Source organism: Tripterygium wilfordii, chromosome 20, assembly GCF_013401445.1.
Source record: "Tripterygium wilfordii isolate XIE 37 chromosome 20, ASM1340144v1, whole genome shotgun sequence".
Classification (NCBI taxonomy): Eukaryota; Viridiplantae; Streptophyta; class Magnoliopsida; order Celastrales; family Celastraceae; genus Tripterygium; species Tripterygium wilfordii.
In genome coordinates, this window is record NC_052251.1 from 8,468,222 (window position 1) to 8,482,671 (window position 14,450).

At 38.2% G+C, this 14,450-nt stretch overlaps 2 protein-coding genes across 3 annotated transcripts; both read right to left on the minus strand.

The window, feature by feature from the left end:
• On the minus strand, positions 1-6,046 carry LOC119987350 (protein EARLY FLOWERING 5-like). Its single transcript, XM_038832236.1, has 9 exons — positions 5,778-6,046; positions 4,906-4,999; positions 3,588-3,673; positions 2,380-2,429; positions 2,221-2,290; positions 2,056-2,137; positions 1,583-1,977; positions 745-1,248; positions 1-586 (listed from the first exon to the last, which is right to left on the minus strand). The coding sequence occupies exons 1-9, from the start codon at positions 5,856-5,858 to the stop codon at positions 368-370; spliced, it is 1,581 nt and encodes a 526-aa protein (XP_038688164.1). The 5' UTR covers positions 5,859-6,046; the 3' UTR covers positions 1-367.
• Positions 6,047-8,155: 2,109 nt separating this feature from the next.
• Positions 8,156-14,179, minus strand: LOC119986804 (coatomer subunit alpha-1-like). Of its 2 annotated transcripts, none has more exons than XM_038831499.1 (4): positions 13,976-14,179; positions 13,487-13,723; positions 12,129-12,623; positions 8,156-11,449 (listed from the first exon to the last, which is right to left on the minus strand). In XM_038831499.1, the coding sequence occupies exons 2-4, from the start codon at positions 13,692-13,694 to the stop codon at positions 8,499-8,501; spliced, it is 3,654 nt and encodes a 1,217-aa protein (XP_038687427.1). In that variant the 5' UTR covers positions 13,695-13,723; positions 13,976-14,179; the 3' UTR covers positions 8,156-8,498. The 2 variants fall into 2 exon arrangements, with proteins under 2 accessions (XP_038687427.1, XP_038687428.1); XM_038831500.1 differs by lacking the exon at positions 13,976-14,179 and adding an exon at positions 13,819-13,969.
• Between the last annotated feature and the right edge of the window lie 271 nt (positions 14,180-14,450).

A 14,450-nucleotide genomic window follows, 5' to 3' on the forward strand; every position in this document is an offset into this window, starting at 1 on the left:
TGAACGATCAAGTGGTCAACATGCTAGGGAAATACATAGTAAAGGCATTCAATTACAAGATAAATAAAATTATGAAGAGGTTATGAATGAAGAAAAAAAAATCAGGGGTAATATAATTTTTCTGAAGCTTCAATCTACTGCAGTTTCCAACTAGGTCGAGGTTTAGAAGTGTATATTTTATGGAGATAAAATGTCCAATGACACTAGACTGGAACAACCTATATGGGATGGAACAAGGAAGCACCATTATTACCCACTGAGAGGACCAGAATAAAACATGGAGGAGATGATCCTCGGTTCGACTGAAAGGTATTAGACAGTTGAATACCTCCATTCATTCTTTCATCCCTCACCAGCTATAGTGGGTTCACCTTTCAAGTGCACCAAGATCTTTCATTTCCTCCAAAAAGGCCATATATGAATCGTCGATGCTCTGTGCCTTTGGCGCGGATGATGAGTTAACCACTTGTGGCTTCACAATAGTAGGAGAAGAAAGCTGGGTGGTTGCAGTGGAAGACGAGAGCGTTGGCTTTGCTTTTGCTTTTGGGGCAGCAGTCTCTCTCCTCACTCGAACTGATGCAGGAATCTGAATGCAAGTCAAACAGATTAAGGTAAAAGGAAAATACAACTAATCAAGATGCAAATACATGAGTAGCCATTCCCAGGAAAAGAAGAAAGGAAAAAAGCACATAAACTGGTGTTGCTCATAGAGCAATATGATGACAAACTTGAGAATCAACTCACCATAGATGTAAGCTCTGGGGTATGCTGAGCTAGTGGCCTTTTAACAACAGTAGATGCGGCAGATTTAACATATGATGGCTTCTGAGGAACAGTCGGTCTGATTGCATCTTCTAGGAAGGCAGGAGGAGGACCGGGTGGAAGAGGGGGTCTCATCATGGGAGGAGGTCCAGGAGGAGGTCCATAGGGAGGCCTTGGAATAACTGTGGCCATTAATCCAGGAGCAGCTGCATGGAATAATGGTCGCACGTCTTGTGGAGGTGGTGGTGGTGGAGGAAAATGTGATATTCCTGGGGGTAACACATCTGGCTGCACTGTTGGAATCAGGGAGGGCCCAGTGACAGATGACTGTCTAGGAGGTGGTGGTGGGGGAATCATTTTAAGATGATCCCTAATTGCTGGATTATTATTTGCATCAGTTTCTGATGAAGTACCTTCCGACTGATTTGCAGCCGATTTAGGCGGCATCCCAGGAGGTGGCGGTGGTGGAGCGAGTGCAGTAGGTACCTGATTAAGAAAGCCATGCAAATGTTACAATTTCCTTGGTATAACTACAGCATACAACTTTAATGAAACCCTAATCATCAATTTTATTCCTACTCCAAAAAATGAATGATAAAGAAAACAGCTTGTGATGTCTTTCAGGATATCAGATCTGATCTACTGATGCAAATCTATTTCTTGGGCAAAGACAACCAGCGTCAACTCATAGTTTATTTTCATCACTGACTACCCAGAACCTAAAACATGCTTATCAATCAGATAATTTTGTGCAATATAAAGTCTGCATCAAGTTTTTATGTCCATCAGAAAACATTGTGTAGACTGCTAAAGAGCGTACCTGAGCTGAATCCTTGGAGATTGAGTCATCAGACAATGCAGGCACATTTCTCCCCTTTTCGCTGATACTAGTACCAGGTGGTTGTGGCTGTGCAGACTGCTGGATGGGAGGTAGAGGGTGACTTGCAACTTGGTCATTAGGCGGCGGTGGTGGCAGAGGTGGGAAAGGTAATGGGACACCCAAGTTTGATACAGCAGGTTTTGGTGGCATTGGAGGCGGAGGAGGTAGAGGCAAAGAGGCTGGCAGTACAGAGTCACCACTTTCCGGCAGAGGAGGTGGCGGAGGGGGAGGTGGAGGTGCTGCCAAAGTAGCATCCTCTGATTCTATTCCCGAGGAAGATGCACCTGCACTTGATGAAGCAGTAGCATCTGAATCTGATAAAGGAATTCGGGGTCCTGGACAAACAAGAAATAAAAATTGAGAGAGAGAGAGAGAGAGAGAGTTAAACAATAAGCACTCAAGAAAGTTTCCACCTATAGATGAGTTAAACATTGGAGGTTTTCCAGGTGGTGGCGCCCCGGTAGGATTTAGCATTGGGTGATAATAAACAGAGTCCTGCAACACAAAGATCAACACACATGCCCCAAAAAAAAGGAAATTTTAATAAAAGTTGCAAGCAAAAGCAGATCAGAAATTACTTCAGGCTTAGGATTGTTGACTCGCTCCTCTTCTTCAGCGGTTGTTCTTCTTCGAGGAGGTCCCAAATGGCTGTGGTAGAACACAAACTATGGCTTGTAAAATGAAAAAAAGAAAATGTTAAATATTTAAGTTAACCAGAAAACAACTAGTGTTTTCACCTGAACATAACCGGTGTCTCACCCTTCTCCTTCATTTTATCTTCATATTCCTGCCCAAGGAAAAGAAGACTATGAGGTTGCCATTACAAATGTCAGTATGATTGCAAAAGTACATCATCCAACACAAACATGTATATACATATATATACAGATTTTGGCTTGATTTCAATCCTAATCGAATTCTACGACTTTGTTCTGTCCATATCAGTAGGCAATTAAACACGTATTTTTTTTTTCCTAGGCCTAAATATTAAGTTTACAGGCGAACATGTGACCTAGGGTTAAGTTGAAGAGGTGGAACTTAGATGTCACAGGTTCAAACCCCGGAAACAACCTGCCTGCATAATATGCCAGGGAAGGCTGCGTACATCTTGCTTGTCCCCGACCCCACCCACTACGGGAGCCTTGTGCATGGGAGTTGTTTACCTTTTTTACCTAAATATTACGTTTATAAACCTAGAACCAGTCCCCTGTGAATGACCATATACAAGAACTACGAGAACTATGCCTTGGACTAACAAAAATTCCAGTAATCCAGCTTTAAGAAATTTCAGCCATTTAACTCCTTTGAACCTCAACCATGGCAAAATCATAACTTAAGTACCCAACCTTAACTATTGCACTGAGGGTGGATTTTAACCCAGAAGTAAATTTACTTCATTCCAACATGTACTAGGTTCAAAGAACGAAAAATTGCCTCTCCAGAATTTGCGGGGAATCTAGCATACATCTGTCGTTACTCGTTATCGAACCAATCACCATTGTGTGAATCAAGTGTGTTTCATTTAAATTGACATTCCAGATTCAAAAAATGCTATTGATATCCAGACCCCAAAATTTTCAGCTATTCAGCAGTCACTCAGTGTCTGCTGGTGTCAAAAAAGTTTCTACCATTCAAAAACTATTACTACCCAAAGAGGATCTGAAGAGGTCTGAAAAATTCTTCATCTGCTGGTTATCCATCAACTGTGGTATGTCCTTGCATTCAAATAATGTCACTACCCAAACAGGAGACCTAGAAATCCAAAAAATACTTTATGTGCAAGTTATCCATAGAATCTGTATCATATGAAATGCTTTCCATATCTTACTTGACCCCAGCTTCAAATGCCCATGCAAAATAGAAATATTAGCACAAAGAAAATATTTCCAAAAGTATTTCCATTAGGAAAATAAGGGGAGTGTGAATCTCATATTACGACTGTTACCTTCCTCTTCTTTAAAACAAGGTTAAGTGTATCCTCAAGTTGCCTCTTCTTGTGTTTTCTTGCTTTGTCCAGAGCACCATCGGCCTCTGTGTCAATTAATAACAGACATAAGTGAATGAGACCCCGAGAAAGACAGTGAGAACCAAGCTATATTACAATAACACAGCATAGGGACAAAAGTATCAAACTGGAAAGAGAAAAATACATGCACTAAAAGTCCTGGAAATTTTAAATGAAAATTAATTTGTAACGTACCAAGAGATCATTACATACGAACACATCTATGCATTTATCATCATTCTAATCCAAGTCTTAATCCCAAGTATTTCAGGTCTTCAAGCTAAGTGAAGGGTAGGTGTAACGGTATTTTGTTTACTACCCAGTCAATATCTTTCCGTCTCTGATAGACGAAAAAGGAATAACCACGCCCGTTAGTTTGGCTCTGTTTTCACTTACTTGGAGTCAGGAGAGAGCTAAATGGAAGAGCTTTTACTTTTGAGGGAAATGAAACCAACTTTCAAGTGATCAAGAACAATTGGTTAAAAACTCTATTTATATTTGACATAGTGGAAATAGCATACTAGATGAGAGTATGACGATTGATCTGTTATCCAACAGTTTCTTCTAATTGGTGACATCCCCTTGGCGCCCTTGTCCATAAAGTTTCATCTTTATTGTTCCAAACAACAAATAAAATGTAGTGCATAAGGCTTATCTTTTTTTTTTGTAGCCCACATGCATTCTTAATATGAGATAAAAACCACAATACATTTCCTACAACCACGAAGTGAGCCTTCACCGAATGAAGCATGTCAGGTTAAATAAAACAAGAAGAAATTATGCATAACTTCAAAAGGAAAGATGATAGGAAAAGAATAAGATCATTAGCATATATGCCAGCAAAAACTAATACCATATTCCGAGCTGCATCTTAATAATACTCTAAAGTCAAACCTTCCCAGATATGTCTTTTGTAAGCATTGAGAGTTCATTTGTCATGTTACATTGTTACCCATATTGAACAAGTGACGAATCTAATGCCATTAAGGAAACACAAACAAAGGCAGATATTTAGCATAATATATCACCTATGAGTTTGGTTGTGCATATAAACCAGTGAAACACGTCATCTAAAACATCAGGACAAGGTGCCATATATTTTCTGGGTCCAACTTTTACCATTTTACGTCAGCTATTTCATTCAAAGAACAATATAAGCTAGGAACAAAATTTCCAGATTTCAATAAAGAATTCAAATAACAATGCATTGAAATAGAACTAGACTCCCTGTTCAAAAAATAAATAGAACAAGACTCACTCATCATTTCGAGCTTCCCAATCTGGTCTTTGATCGTCTCAGGATCCTTCTTTAAAATTCCCACCTCCCTCACCTTCTTTCTTTCTTTCTTGTTCTGTTAAATGCGCGAGCCAAATGAAACAAACCCAAGGATTACAAGCCCATCGAAAGCAATAAAAGTTCTTTTTTGAAACAAAACCAACATGACTTGGACACATATAAGATAGAGAGAGATCCCGACGATACATCAGATATAACCTCCAAAAAAATAAATGCAATAAAGTGCTTACCTGGATTTTGGGTATATTAAATGATAAAATAAACCATATCGTCTGATTCTACTACATAATATCCCGTTTTAAATTACATTCTCAGATTAAAAAAAAGAAGCTCAAACTAATTTGCAACATTGTAACCTTATGATTCAATTTGAGAGAAAAAAGAGAGGATATATTGACTAAATTTTCTTTGAATATATTGTACAATACTCATTAAGGCGAAATGAACGAAAAGTTTCAGAATTCAGTTTCCTTTTAGAAACCTATAAAAAGTTCACCCAATAGAGGTCGCAAGTAACCAATCAAAAGTTCTAGCGTACAGTTGATTCCAAAACACAATTCTATGATACTGCATTCAATTGCAAGACATGCAAGGAAGAATCGGACAAAGGGAGAAGCAAAAGCTCCACAAATACACAAATTCGCACAGCCTCCAGTTTAGCTACAGTGACATCAACGCAAGACTAAAAACTTTAGGGCATAATACGAACGTTGCACGGAAAAATTTCCCAAAAATCACAAACTAAATATCAACTGAAATAAAATACAAGAATCGGAAGGGAAAAGAAACACGCACGCATGATGAAAACCTAAAAAATTGGATTAGTATATTACCCGTTTCAATTCCTTCTTGCGAAGCTCCTTACGGTAGGCGTCGGTGGGGTTCATGACTTTACCTCCTTTTGTGGTCTTCATCGTTTATCTCCTTCGTTGAAGATGGAGGCTTCAAATCGCAGGCAAATCTTGGCTGCACCTAAAGGCCGGAGTCCGATGAGTTTTTATATTTTACAAACGATTGCAGGCGCTGTTTGTCATATAAGAGTTTGGTGGGTTCGTGTGGGGATTTGGGGAAGTGCAAGAGCCGGACTCTGGAGGGATAACGGAAAATTTTGGGGTTAAATTTGTCCGTTTAGGCTCCGTTTGAACAACGTCAGGTTATAATTTTGCTATGCAAAGTATAAGTTAGATTTTTGTGGCTTGTGTACCCACTTTTTTTTTAAAAAAGTAGTGGTAAGTGGGTTTTAGGGTTTGTTTTCTCAAAAGGGTATTTTTGTTATTTTTCATGTTATCTCTTATCCTATATCTTTATATAAAATTAAAATGTGTTGAAAATGTTTTAATATTATACGACATGCATCGTATAAGAGTCTCATTTTATATAAAGTTATACTATCACGAGTTTTTTAAAAACCACCAAACACCCCATAATTTCATTAAATGATAATTTTATACTATACGGAGTCTTATCCTCTATTTCAAACGAACGATTGGATATTTAGTTATGGAATGATACAAAAAAACTCATTTCACTCTGCACCAACTTCTCTCTTTTTGTTTTAAACCGCACCAACTTATTTAAATCAAAATGATATATGTCTATAATTATCTGTAATGTAGGTGGCATGAGGAGAAGTGTGTAGACCATTTAATACAAAATAGTCCCCCTACATTTCTCATCATGCCACCTAGATTATGGACAATTATGAATATCAAAATTATGGACATGTAGTACTTCCGTTCTTTAAATCATCTGCTTATGAGTTAAAATATATTTTTCCAATACTCTTTTATATTTTTTTTTAATTTTTATCGATTATATTATAGACATACAAATATATTTTTGAAATATTTAAAATATTATGTAAATAGTATCAATGAATTTCAACCACCATTAAACCCAAATTTTAAAAAAAATATCAAGCTGTTTTCACTTTTATTTGGACTCTTTATATATGAATAAATATTATTCGATAGAAGTTGTAGTTAAAATTTGGTGGCTAATTTGATAGAATTTGAATAGTTTCTTTGGTACACCCTCTTGATTAATTACAGGATATAAAATAGCGGAAAATTAGAGGATTTTTTTAGATATGTGGAAAAGTAGAGTTGTGATTATAATCAAGTAAATATAATAATTAATTTAGTAAGACCTTAGATTATGTAATTAAAAGTTAAATGCGGAAGGCAGTGTATTAGATTTTTGTGGCTTGTGTACCTACTTTTTTTTAAAAGTAGTGGTAAGTGGGCTAGGGTTTGTTTTTTCAAAAGGGTATTTTTATCATTTTTCATGTTATCTCTTATCTTATATCTTCATATAAAATTAAAATATGTTGGAGATGTTTTAATATTATACGACATGCATCGTATAAGAGTATCATTTTGTATAAAGTTATAGTTTTTTAAAAACCACCAAACATCCCATAATTTCATTAAAGGATAATTTTATACTATACGGAGTCTTATCCTCTATTTCAAACCAACGCTTAGATGTTTAGTTATGGAATGATACAAAAAAACTCATTTCACTCTACACCAACTTCTCTCTCTTTTTTTTAAACCGCACCAATTTCTTTAAACCATCCCCTATGAGTTAAAATATATTTTTCCAATACTCTTCTATAATTTTTAATTTTTATCGATTATATTATAGACAAACAAATATATTTTTGAAATATATATAATATTATGTAATAGTATCAATGAATTTCAACCACCATTAAACCCAAATAAAAAAAAAATAACATGCTGTTTTCGCTTTTATTTGGACCCTTTATATATGAATAAATATTATTCGATAGAAGTTGTAGTTAAAATTTGGTGGCTAATTTGATAGAATTTGAATAGTTTCTTTGGTACACCCTCTTGATTAATTACAGGATATAAAATAGCGGAAAATTAGAGGATTCTTTTAGATATGTGGAAAAGTAGAGCTGTGATTATAATCAAGTAAATATAATAATTAATTTAGTAAGACCTTAGATTATGTAATTAAAAGTTAAATGCGGAAGGCAGTGTATTATTTGAACTAGCAGTATAAATAATAGCAAGTATTGCATTACCCAACTCATCCAAGAAATGACCAATGAGACTTGGCTAAATTGACAATCAACTGACTGGATTAGACATATGTATACCCAAAATTCGATTCGAACTACAAACGTAATTCTCAGTGATATTTAAAAAAAAAAAAGAATAAAAACTCATCCAAGAAATAAGCAAATTTTGCAAAATGACATCGCCATACATTAATTAACATGGGATTTCTTCCTGCCTATAATGTTCAACTAGTTTAACAAGGGGTTCGGGTTCGGGTTCTGCCATTCTTGTCTATGAACAACAAACAAGAAGAGGCTAACTCAAAATTATCAAATTGTTTATTACATAAAATCATAGCATACTATCAAAGAATAACAAAAAGAAGTCATTTATAAGTAGAGCACAAACAACTCAAAAGGAAAATAAACCCTTCTTGCCTTTATCCTGCATAGTGACTGCTCGTCCCACCAAAAGGGGGATCTAAAATCTTGTCAAAATTGCTCCGAGTTTAGATCTTGATCATCGTATCTGGGAAGGAGAACAGAGCAATCCTGAAGCATCTGCCCCAACCACTGAAAGATCACAAACAGTGCAGAGCTGCCCTTCCTGGCTCAGCACAAACCGAGAACTACAATAAGGGCACGAAACATCCTTCTGTCCACGGTAAATTGGCACATGAGTCGCCCCACAAGTGACAAATGGATTTCTAAAATCGTAATTGAGCTCACACGCATCGTTCATATTCCTCTCAGCAGCCTGCAGCACTTGCCTTGCTGTCCTTGCTTGGGTCTCATTTGGGGGGTTTGTCTCTAGTAGCCGCCGGCCAAAATTAGCAGCAGTAGCGAGGTTCTTTGCCTTGTAGCACACAGTCATTGCATTTAGCAAAGCAAGGCGTAAGTGAGGCATCTGCAGGTTGCAATGGGTGAAATAGGCTGCAAGTTCCTGCTGACGTACTGGATCATCTTTTAATTCCCTCCTCTTTAGTTCCATTTTCAAACCCAGAACATATTCTTTGACTATAACAATCAGCTCCTTGACTTCATCAACTTCCCTCCTCGACTCGACAACAATCAGAGGAATGGTATGAAGAATGCTAATGAAGACACGAAGAGCCTCAGTGAATTTCCCAGAAGTAGTTGCCTTATAGCCCATCTTAAGTTTCTCTTCCAACTGAGAGAAATTGAACACAAGTGCTGGTGGCCCCCTCACATTAGGGCTAGCTGACTCATTCCATCCTCTTTCAACTGCTTGTGATATAACAGGAGCTAATGAAAAAGCACGTACATAGGAATGGCTGCCAGCGTGAAGATCAAGAAACATGGATTTCAATGGAGCAAAGTTTCTTATTCCAAGTTGCATGCTGAGCAGCCGCATTGCAGTGTCAAAATTACCCGCTGCAGCATGTTCAGCAGCGAGTGAAGATCTCTGGATCCAAATCTGGCTAACAGGAATGCCAGAAGTCGGTGCCACAAACACAGAAGAACGAGCATTGGTGGAAGCCCTAGGCGTGTCTGCCTCAGGGGGAAGTTCCAAATCTTCAAGTTCCCAGCCTCCCTCTTCTTCGTTGTCTTCTGCTTCTTCCCCATCCTCCAAAACTGCAGTAACATCCCCATTTTCTGGAACATCAGCATCCACCATATCCAGGTCCTCACCCCAAGCACCATCCGCATCCTCTTCCTCCTCTGCAGCACCCCTGCCAACATTATCCAGCCCACCTTCAAAGATGCCTTTCATGACTCTCAGAAGAGGCCAATCACCAGCACACATTATTGGAGTCGGGGGTATCAAAAGGGAGGGTACCTTACCCTCTGGTAGAGATGGAATATTATCTCCCAACTCAGCAGCTAATCGTTCAGCTGCATCTTGTAGCCCATGGGTTTTAGCGGTGATATAAGCAAGAGGTAAGTGGCCCACATTCTCCAAGATCTTGACACATTCCTGGACATCACCCAGATATAGGGCATTATGAAACTGACCCATGACATCATTCTTCACTTCTGCAATTTTCAGCATCTTCGACAACTTCTCCATATTACCAGTTATGAGATAAAGGAAAGACAATCTCTCAAAATTCTTTGTCCTCTGATAGGCATACTCCACAATACCTGCATTGCCTTGGCGAAGTGCTTCCACCCCCAATTTATACCAGTGATCTTTCTCATCAATCTCCTTAGCTGATGCAACAGCAATTTGAATGTTTCCACTCTCCAGTGCCAAATTGAAACGAGTTTTCTCATCCTTTACAAAATGGAGAGCTACTTCAGGAAATCCCTTCTGTTGCAGATAAGCAATCATTGCCTGCCCACAAAGCTGTGAGTTCCTAATCATGCTCATAACATGATCATACCTCTTCCTCAACAGAGAGAGCTTGAACATATATTCTGTTGCATCAATAACTATTGACCTATTCTTCCCATCGCGATCCAAGTAAACGAGGGTGTTTCCAGAAACCTTTGTAATGTATATTGGGACATCGAGGGTTCTGATTATCCCACTATCTCCATTTGGGAGACAGTATTTAACATGATTAAGAGTTGTGTAAATGAAAACACCATTATCATCCCATGCACCACTTTTTACACGGATTGTCTCGTGAAGAGTGCATTGGTGTACAAGCTTCTTGCTAGCAACGATGATGGCATGTTTGCTGAGCAAGGCAACACTCTCCATATCACTAGACCAAACAACATACTTTATAAAAGGTGTTTGAAGTTCACCAAGAACTGCCCTCTGCTGGAGATCAAAAATTTGCACCCTATCCTCTGCCCTACACAACACGTTACCTGTACCAGCATAGAATATTGCATCTGCAGGAAATTTGAGTTCAACATTTTTAACAGCCTCATTTTTCAGGTTCTTCACTATAACTTTGTTGCCAATTTTGTCAAGCACCGCAAACCTATTCCGAGCAATAAATACAGCTGATCCCCCAATACCTCTTTTTGCATCTTGCATGTTATCACCCCTACCAATGGTGTCTCTAGGGATGACATATAACTCATAGGATCCACCATCCACATCTGAGCAGAGAAGAACAGCATTTTCAGTAGGACTATAAGAAAGGGTCCTTGGGCTCTGGTTCAAGCTGGTTGACCCAGGCCGTCTGATTGGAATAACTTGTGTGTCCTTTTGAGTTGAAAACTCAAAGAATCTCAAAAACCGATCTTTGGCATAGAACAAAGAATCACCACTTACTGCAAAGGCAGGTCTCTCTCTCTCTAACTTGAAAACAATCATTCCGCTGTCATGTCCAGCAGCTAGGAGATTCATCTCAGGGTGACACGAAAGAATCCAAAATCGGTCATGCTCCCGTCGGAAAGTCTGAACACCAGTTCGCTTAGTGACATCCCACACACGGATGCTTCTGTCCTCTGAATTGGAAACAATGATATCCTGTTTGGCATGGAACATAACACATGAAACATTATTCATGTGCCCCCTCAAGGTGTCCACTTCCCAAGCCTTTGTGTCTGCAAAAGAACATGCATAATCACCTCAGTTCCAGAACTTTAGAACATGACAAAAAAGGTTTTTCCAGCTGAATATTAGCCAACTAGGGCCAAAAATACAAGAAACCAAATGATACATATAAAATTAAAGAAAGGACGAGATAATTAGAATCTATGGACTCGGAAGAGTCTATTTATCTAAGGTTAGAGACTCCTCAGTCACTAATTCTATCAAAACTTTCCTTATAAAAGATATACCAACTTTCGAAAAATACTAATCAGACTATGACTTTGACAATACTTGATAATATGTCATAATATAAAATTAATAATAGTAGCTACAAATTTTGATTTCGAAACTCAAGCCTAACAAATACGTAAAGTAAGAAAATATAAAAAGAATACTCAAATCCAGCCAGAAAAGACTTATAAAGTTCAAAATAAATCATAATTCTATGATATTTGCATCACCTAATGCAGAATGCCAGAATCCACACAAAAACAAAAAGGTTTCTAACGAATTACTCTGTACCAATTTTGAGGCAACATTAAACTTCTGTTTCCATCACAAAGCAGGGAATTGAATGTTGAATATAAACACAACAACTGTGTTCTAATTTCTAACCAAATAAATTTCAATAGATAATGCCATAGATAAGGACCAATAAATTAAAAAAAGCAGACTTTCAAATATAATTACCGTTCATACGCCACAACTTCACTTGGCGGTCATCTGCGCCTGAGACAATCAAAGGCAGAGTAGGATGGAAAGCAGCCCAGTTGACTCCCCGGTCATGACCTTCCAAGACATACTTAACAACGGCATCCACACTGCCAAACAGATCTGTGTTCATCTGACTCAACCGCAGGATGTCATCTGCAGGGGAGACGGTCTTCTTTTTCAGGGCACCAATATCCCAAACACGTACAGTCTGATCTAGTGAGGCTGATACAACAAGGTCTTCTTTGGGGTGGAATGAGGCACACATAACATAGTGATTGTGGCCTGTCAATACAGAAATGCAAGTGCGAGACTGCCAGTTCCATATGCGAATAGTCTGATCATCACTGGCACTCACAATCCATGGATACTCGTGATGAAACTGCACAGTGCGAATGTAATCAAGGTGTCCAAGAAGTGTAAACAGGCACCGATGCAACTTATAGTTCCAAACTTTGATCTTGTAATCATCTCCTGCAAAAGCCAGAAAGCTTACGGTGCATGTAAGGAATAAACACCTTCTTCGCATAAGCAATGGGAAATTACGTCAGAAAGCAAACACGATATTCCACTTCAACAAGATTTACATTCCTCAAATCTTTTCAGAAGTGATACAGTTAGATAAAGAAAAAACAAAGTTTGGAGCATAGCAAGAAAGTTCAACCATAGAACAACTCATTTCTCAACTGACATTGACAGCGCCAGCTATTTTTGAGGCTACAAGCCCTTGGTGGTTATACCAGATATCTGGTTCAAATAATGTCTTCATCAAAACTAGATGTAACGGGATGGAAAATGGGTCCCCCCTCTCCTACCCACACAGAAGGCTTTCGGGATGGACAATAGGGAAAAAAGGAGAAGAAAATACAGTTAACAACCAACTTAGCAACTCATAACTAAAGGTTCCAAAACAAAAAAAAAGAGACTGTAAACATAGTCTTGATAAATATAATTCTATTTCGCAATGATGCCTAGGATCAATATGACATTGCACAAGGTCAATGCACAAACTCGAATGAAGCAGCAGTCTGTGGAAGGTAAGTGAAATCAAATCCTGTTTCCATAATGTATAATAAACAGGAACATTAAAACTGAGAGCCTTGACATGATATGTCAATTCCAGTCATACGGTCTCCACTGAGCTGATCCAATCTACTACATGAAGATAAAACAATCACAAATACTGAAACCACATTTCCCTTTCTCATTCATTGAGAGAATCCTTGAAACACAAACAGAGCTTAGAATCCAAGATCTACAGAAATCACAACATCATGCATAGAGAGCAAGCCCTAGCGAGCAAGAAAATCTAAAATGAAGGGAAAAAAGGATCGTACCTCCAGACACAAACAGTGGCTGAGATTTGTGGAAATGAACGCCACGAACAGGCCCATCATGTTCTTCAAACCTGTCTATCAGAGTCCCCATTCGATAGTCCCAAAGCTGGATCACGCCACTGTGAAGACTCGCCAGGATCCATGGCCTCTTGGTGTGGAAACTCAGTCCCTTCACTCTGTTACTCTTCGTCTCGAACTTTGTCAACATTTTCTTCAATCAAACAAAGCTCTTCAAATCTATAAACAACCACAGACAAACAGAGAAGCACCCTCAGACACTAGATCAAATCAGAACAAGACTTGTTAAATACAGAGCGCCAAAATTCCGTAACTGTTGACTGAAATCGTCCGAGATACAGAATTGAATTTTCTTGGTGATCATACACACAGAGAATTCACAATCACACGAGGTCAATCGATAACAGATATAGCAAATCCGATGGTTTTGAGGGAAACTGGACTGACAGAGAAAATTGACGACGATTTTACCTCAGATCCGATGAAGGGATCAAGAGTAGCTCCCTATCGCATCTGAAATCACCCCAACAATAACTGATAGCAGTACCTATTCCGTATTCGATTCGATTAGAGAGTGTGCTTGTTTTTGTTCGTTTAGAGGGAAGTTGGGGCTTATTTCTAGAGCGAGAAGGAGAAGAAACATGGAGGACGGTTTTGTAATTTCAACAGAGACTGGTAGAGATTTTTTTTTTTTAGTTTCATTTTTCTTTCAACGGACGTCAAATTAAAGCAAGACTATCTATAAATTGCATAAGAATTTAGGGTTCACCGAATGATCATGATCCATTTCCCTGATTCAATCAAACAATTTATTGTTATAATGAACGTAAATTATGAATCCAGCTCAAGAAATTGTAAGTAATTTTGGTAAATATAATTACTTTTACCAGGATAAAAACGAAAAATTATCTCATGCACACCAACTTTACACATTTGAAATCCAATA

Excerpts from the sequence above, each read along its gene's own strand:
- LOC119987350 (XM_038832236.1), bottom strand. The coding sequence starts at position 5,858 with ATGAAGACCACAAAAGGAGGTAAAGTCATGAACCCCACCGACGCCTAC. Across the intron at positions 5,000-5,777 it reads GCAAGAAGGAATTGAAACGG|AACAAGAAAGAAAGAAAGAA; the intron begins GTAATATACTAA and ends CGCATTTAACAG. Across the intron at positions 587-744 it reads CCCCAGAGCTTACATCTATG|ATTCCTGCATCAGTTCGAGT; the intron begins GTGAGTTGATTC and ends ACTTGCATTCAG.
- LOC119986804 (XM_038831499.1), bottom strand. The coding sequence starts at position 13,694 with ATGTTGACAAAGTTCGAGACGAAGAGTAACAGAGTGAAGGGACTGAGT. Across the intron at positions 12,624-13,486 it reads GCCACTGTTTGTGTCTGGAG|GAGATGATTACAAGATCAAA; the intron begins GTACGATCCTTT and ends TGGCTTTTGCAG. Across the intron at positions 11,450-12,128 it reads GAAGTTGTGGCGTATGAACG|ACACAAAGGCTTGGGAAGTG; the intron begins GTAATTATATTT and ends GTTCTTTTGCAG.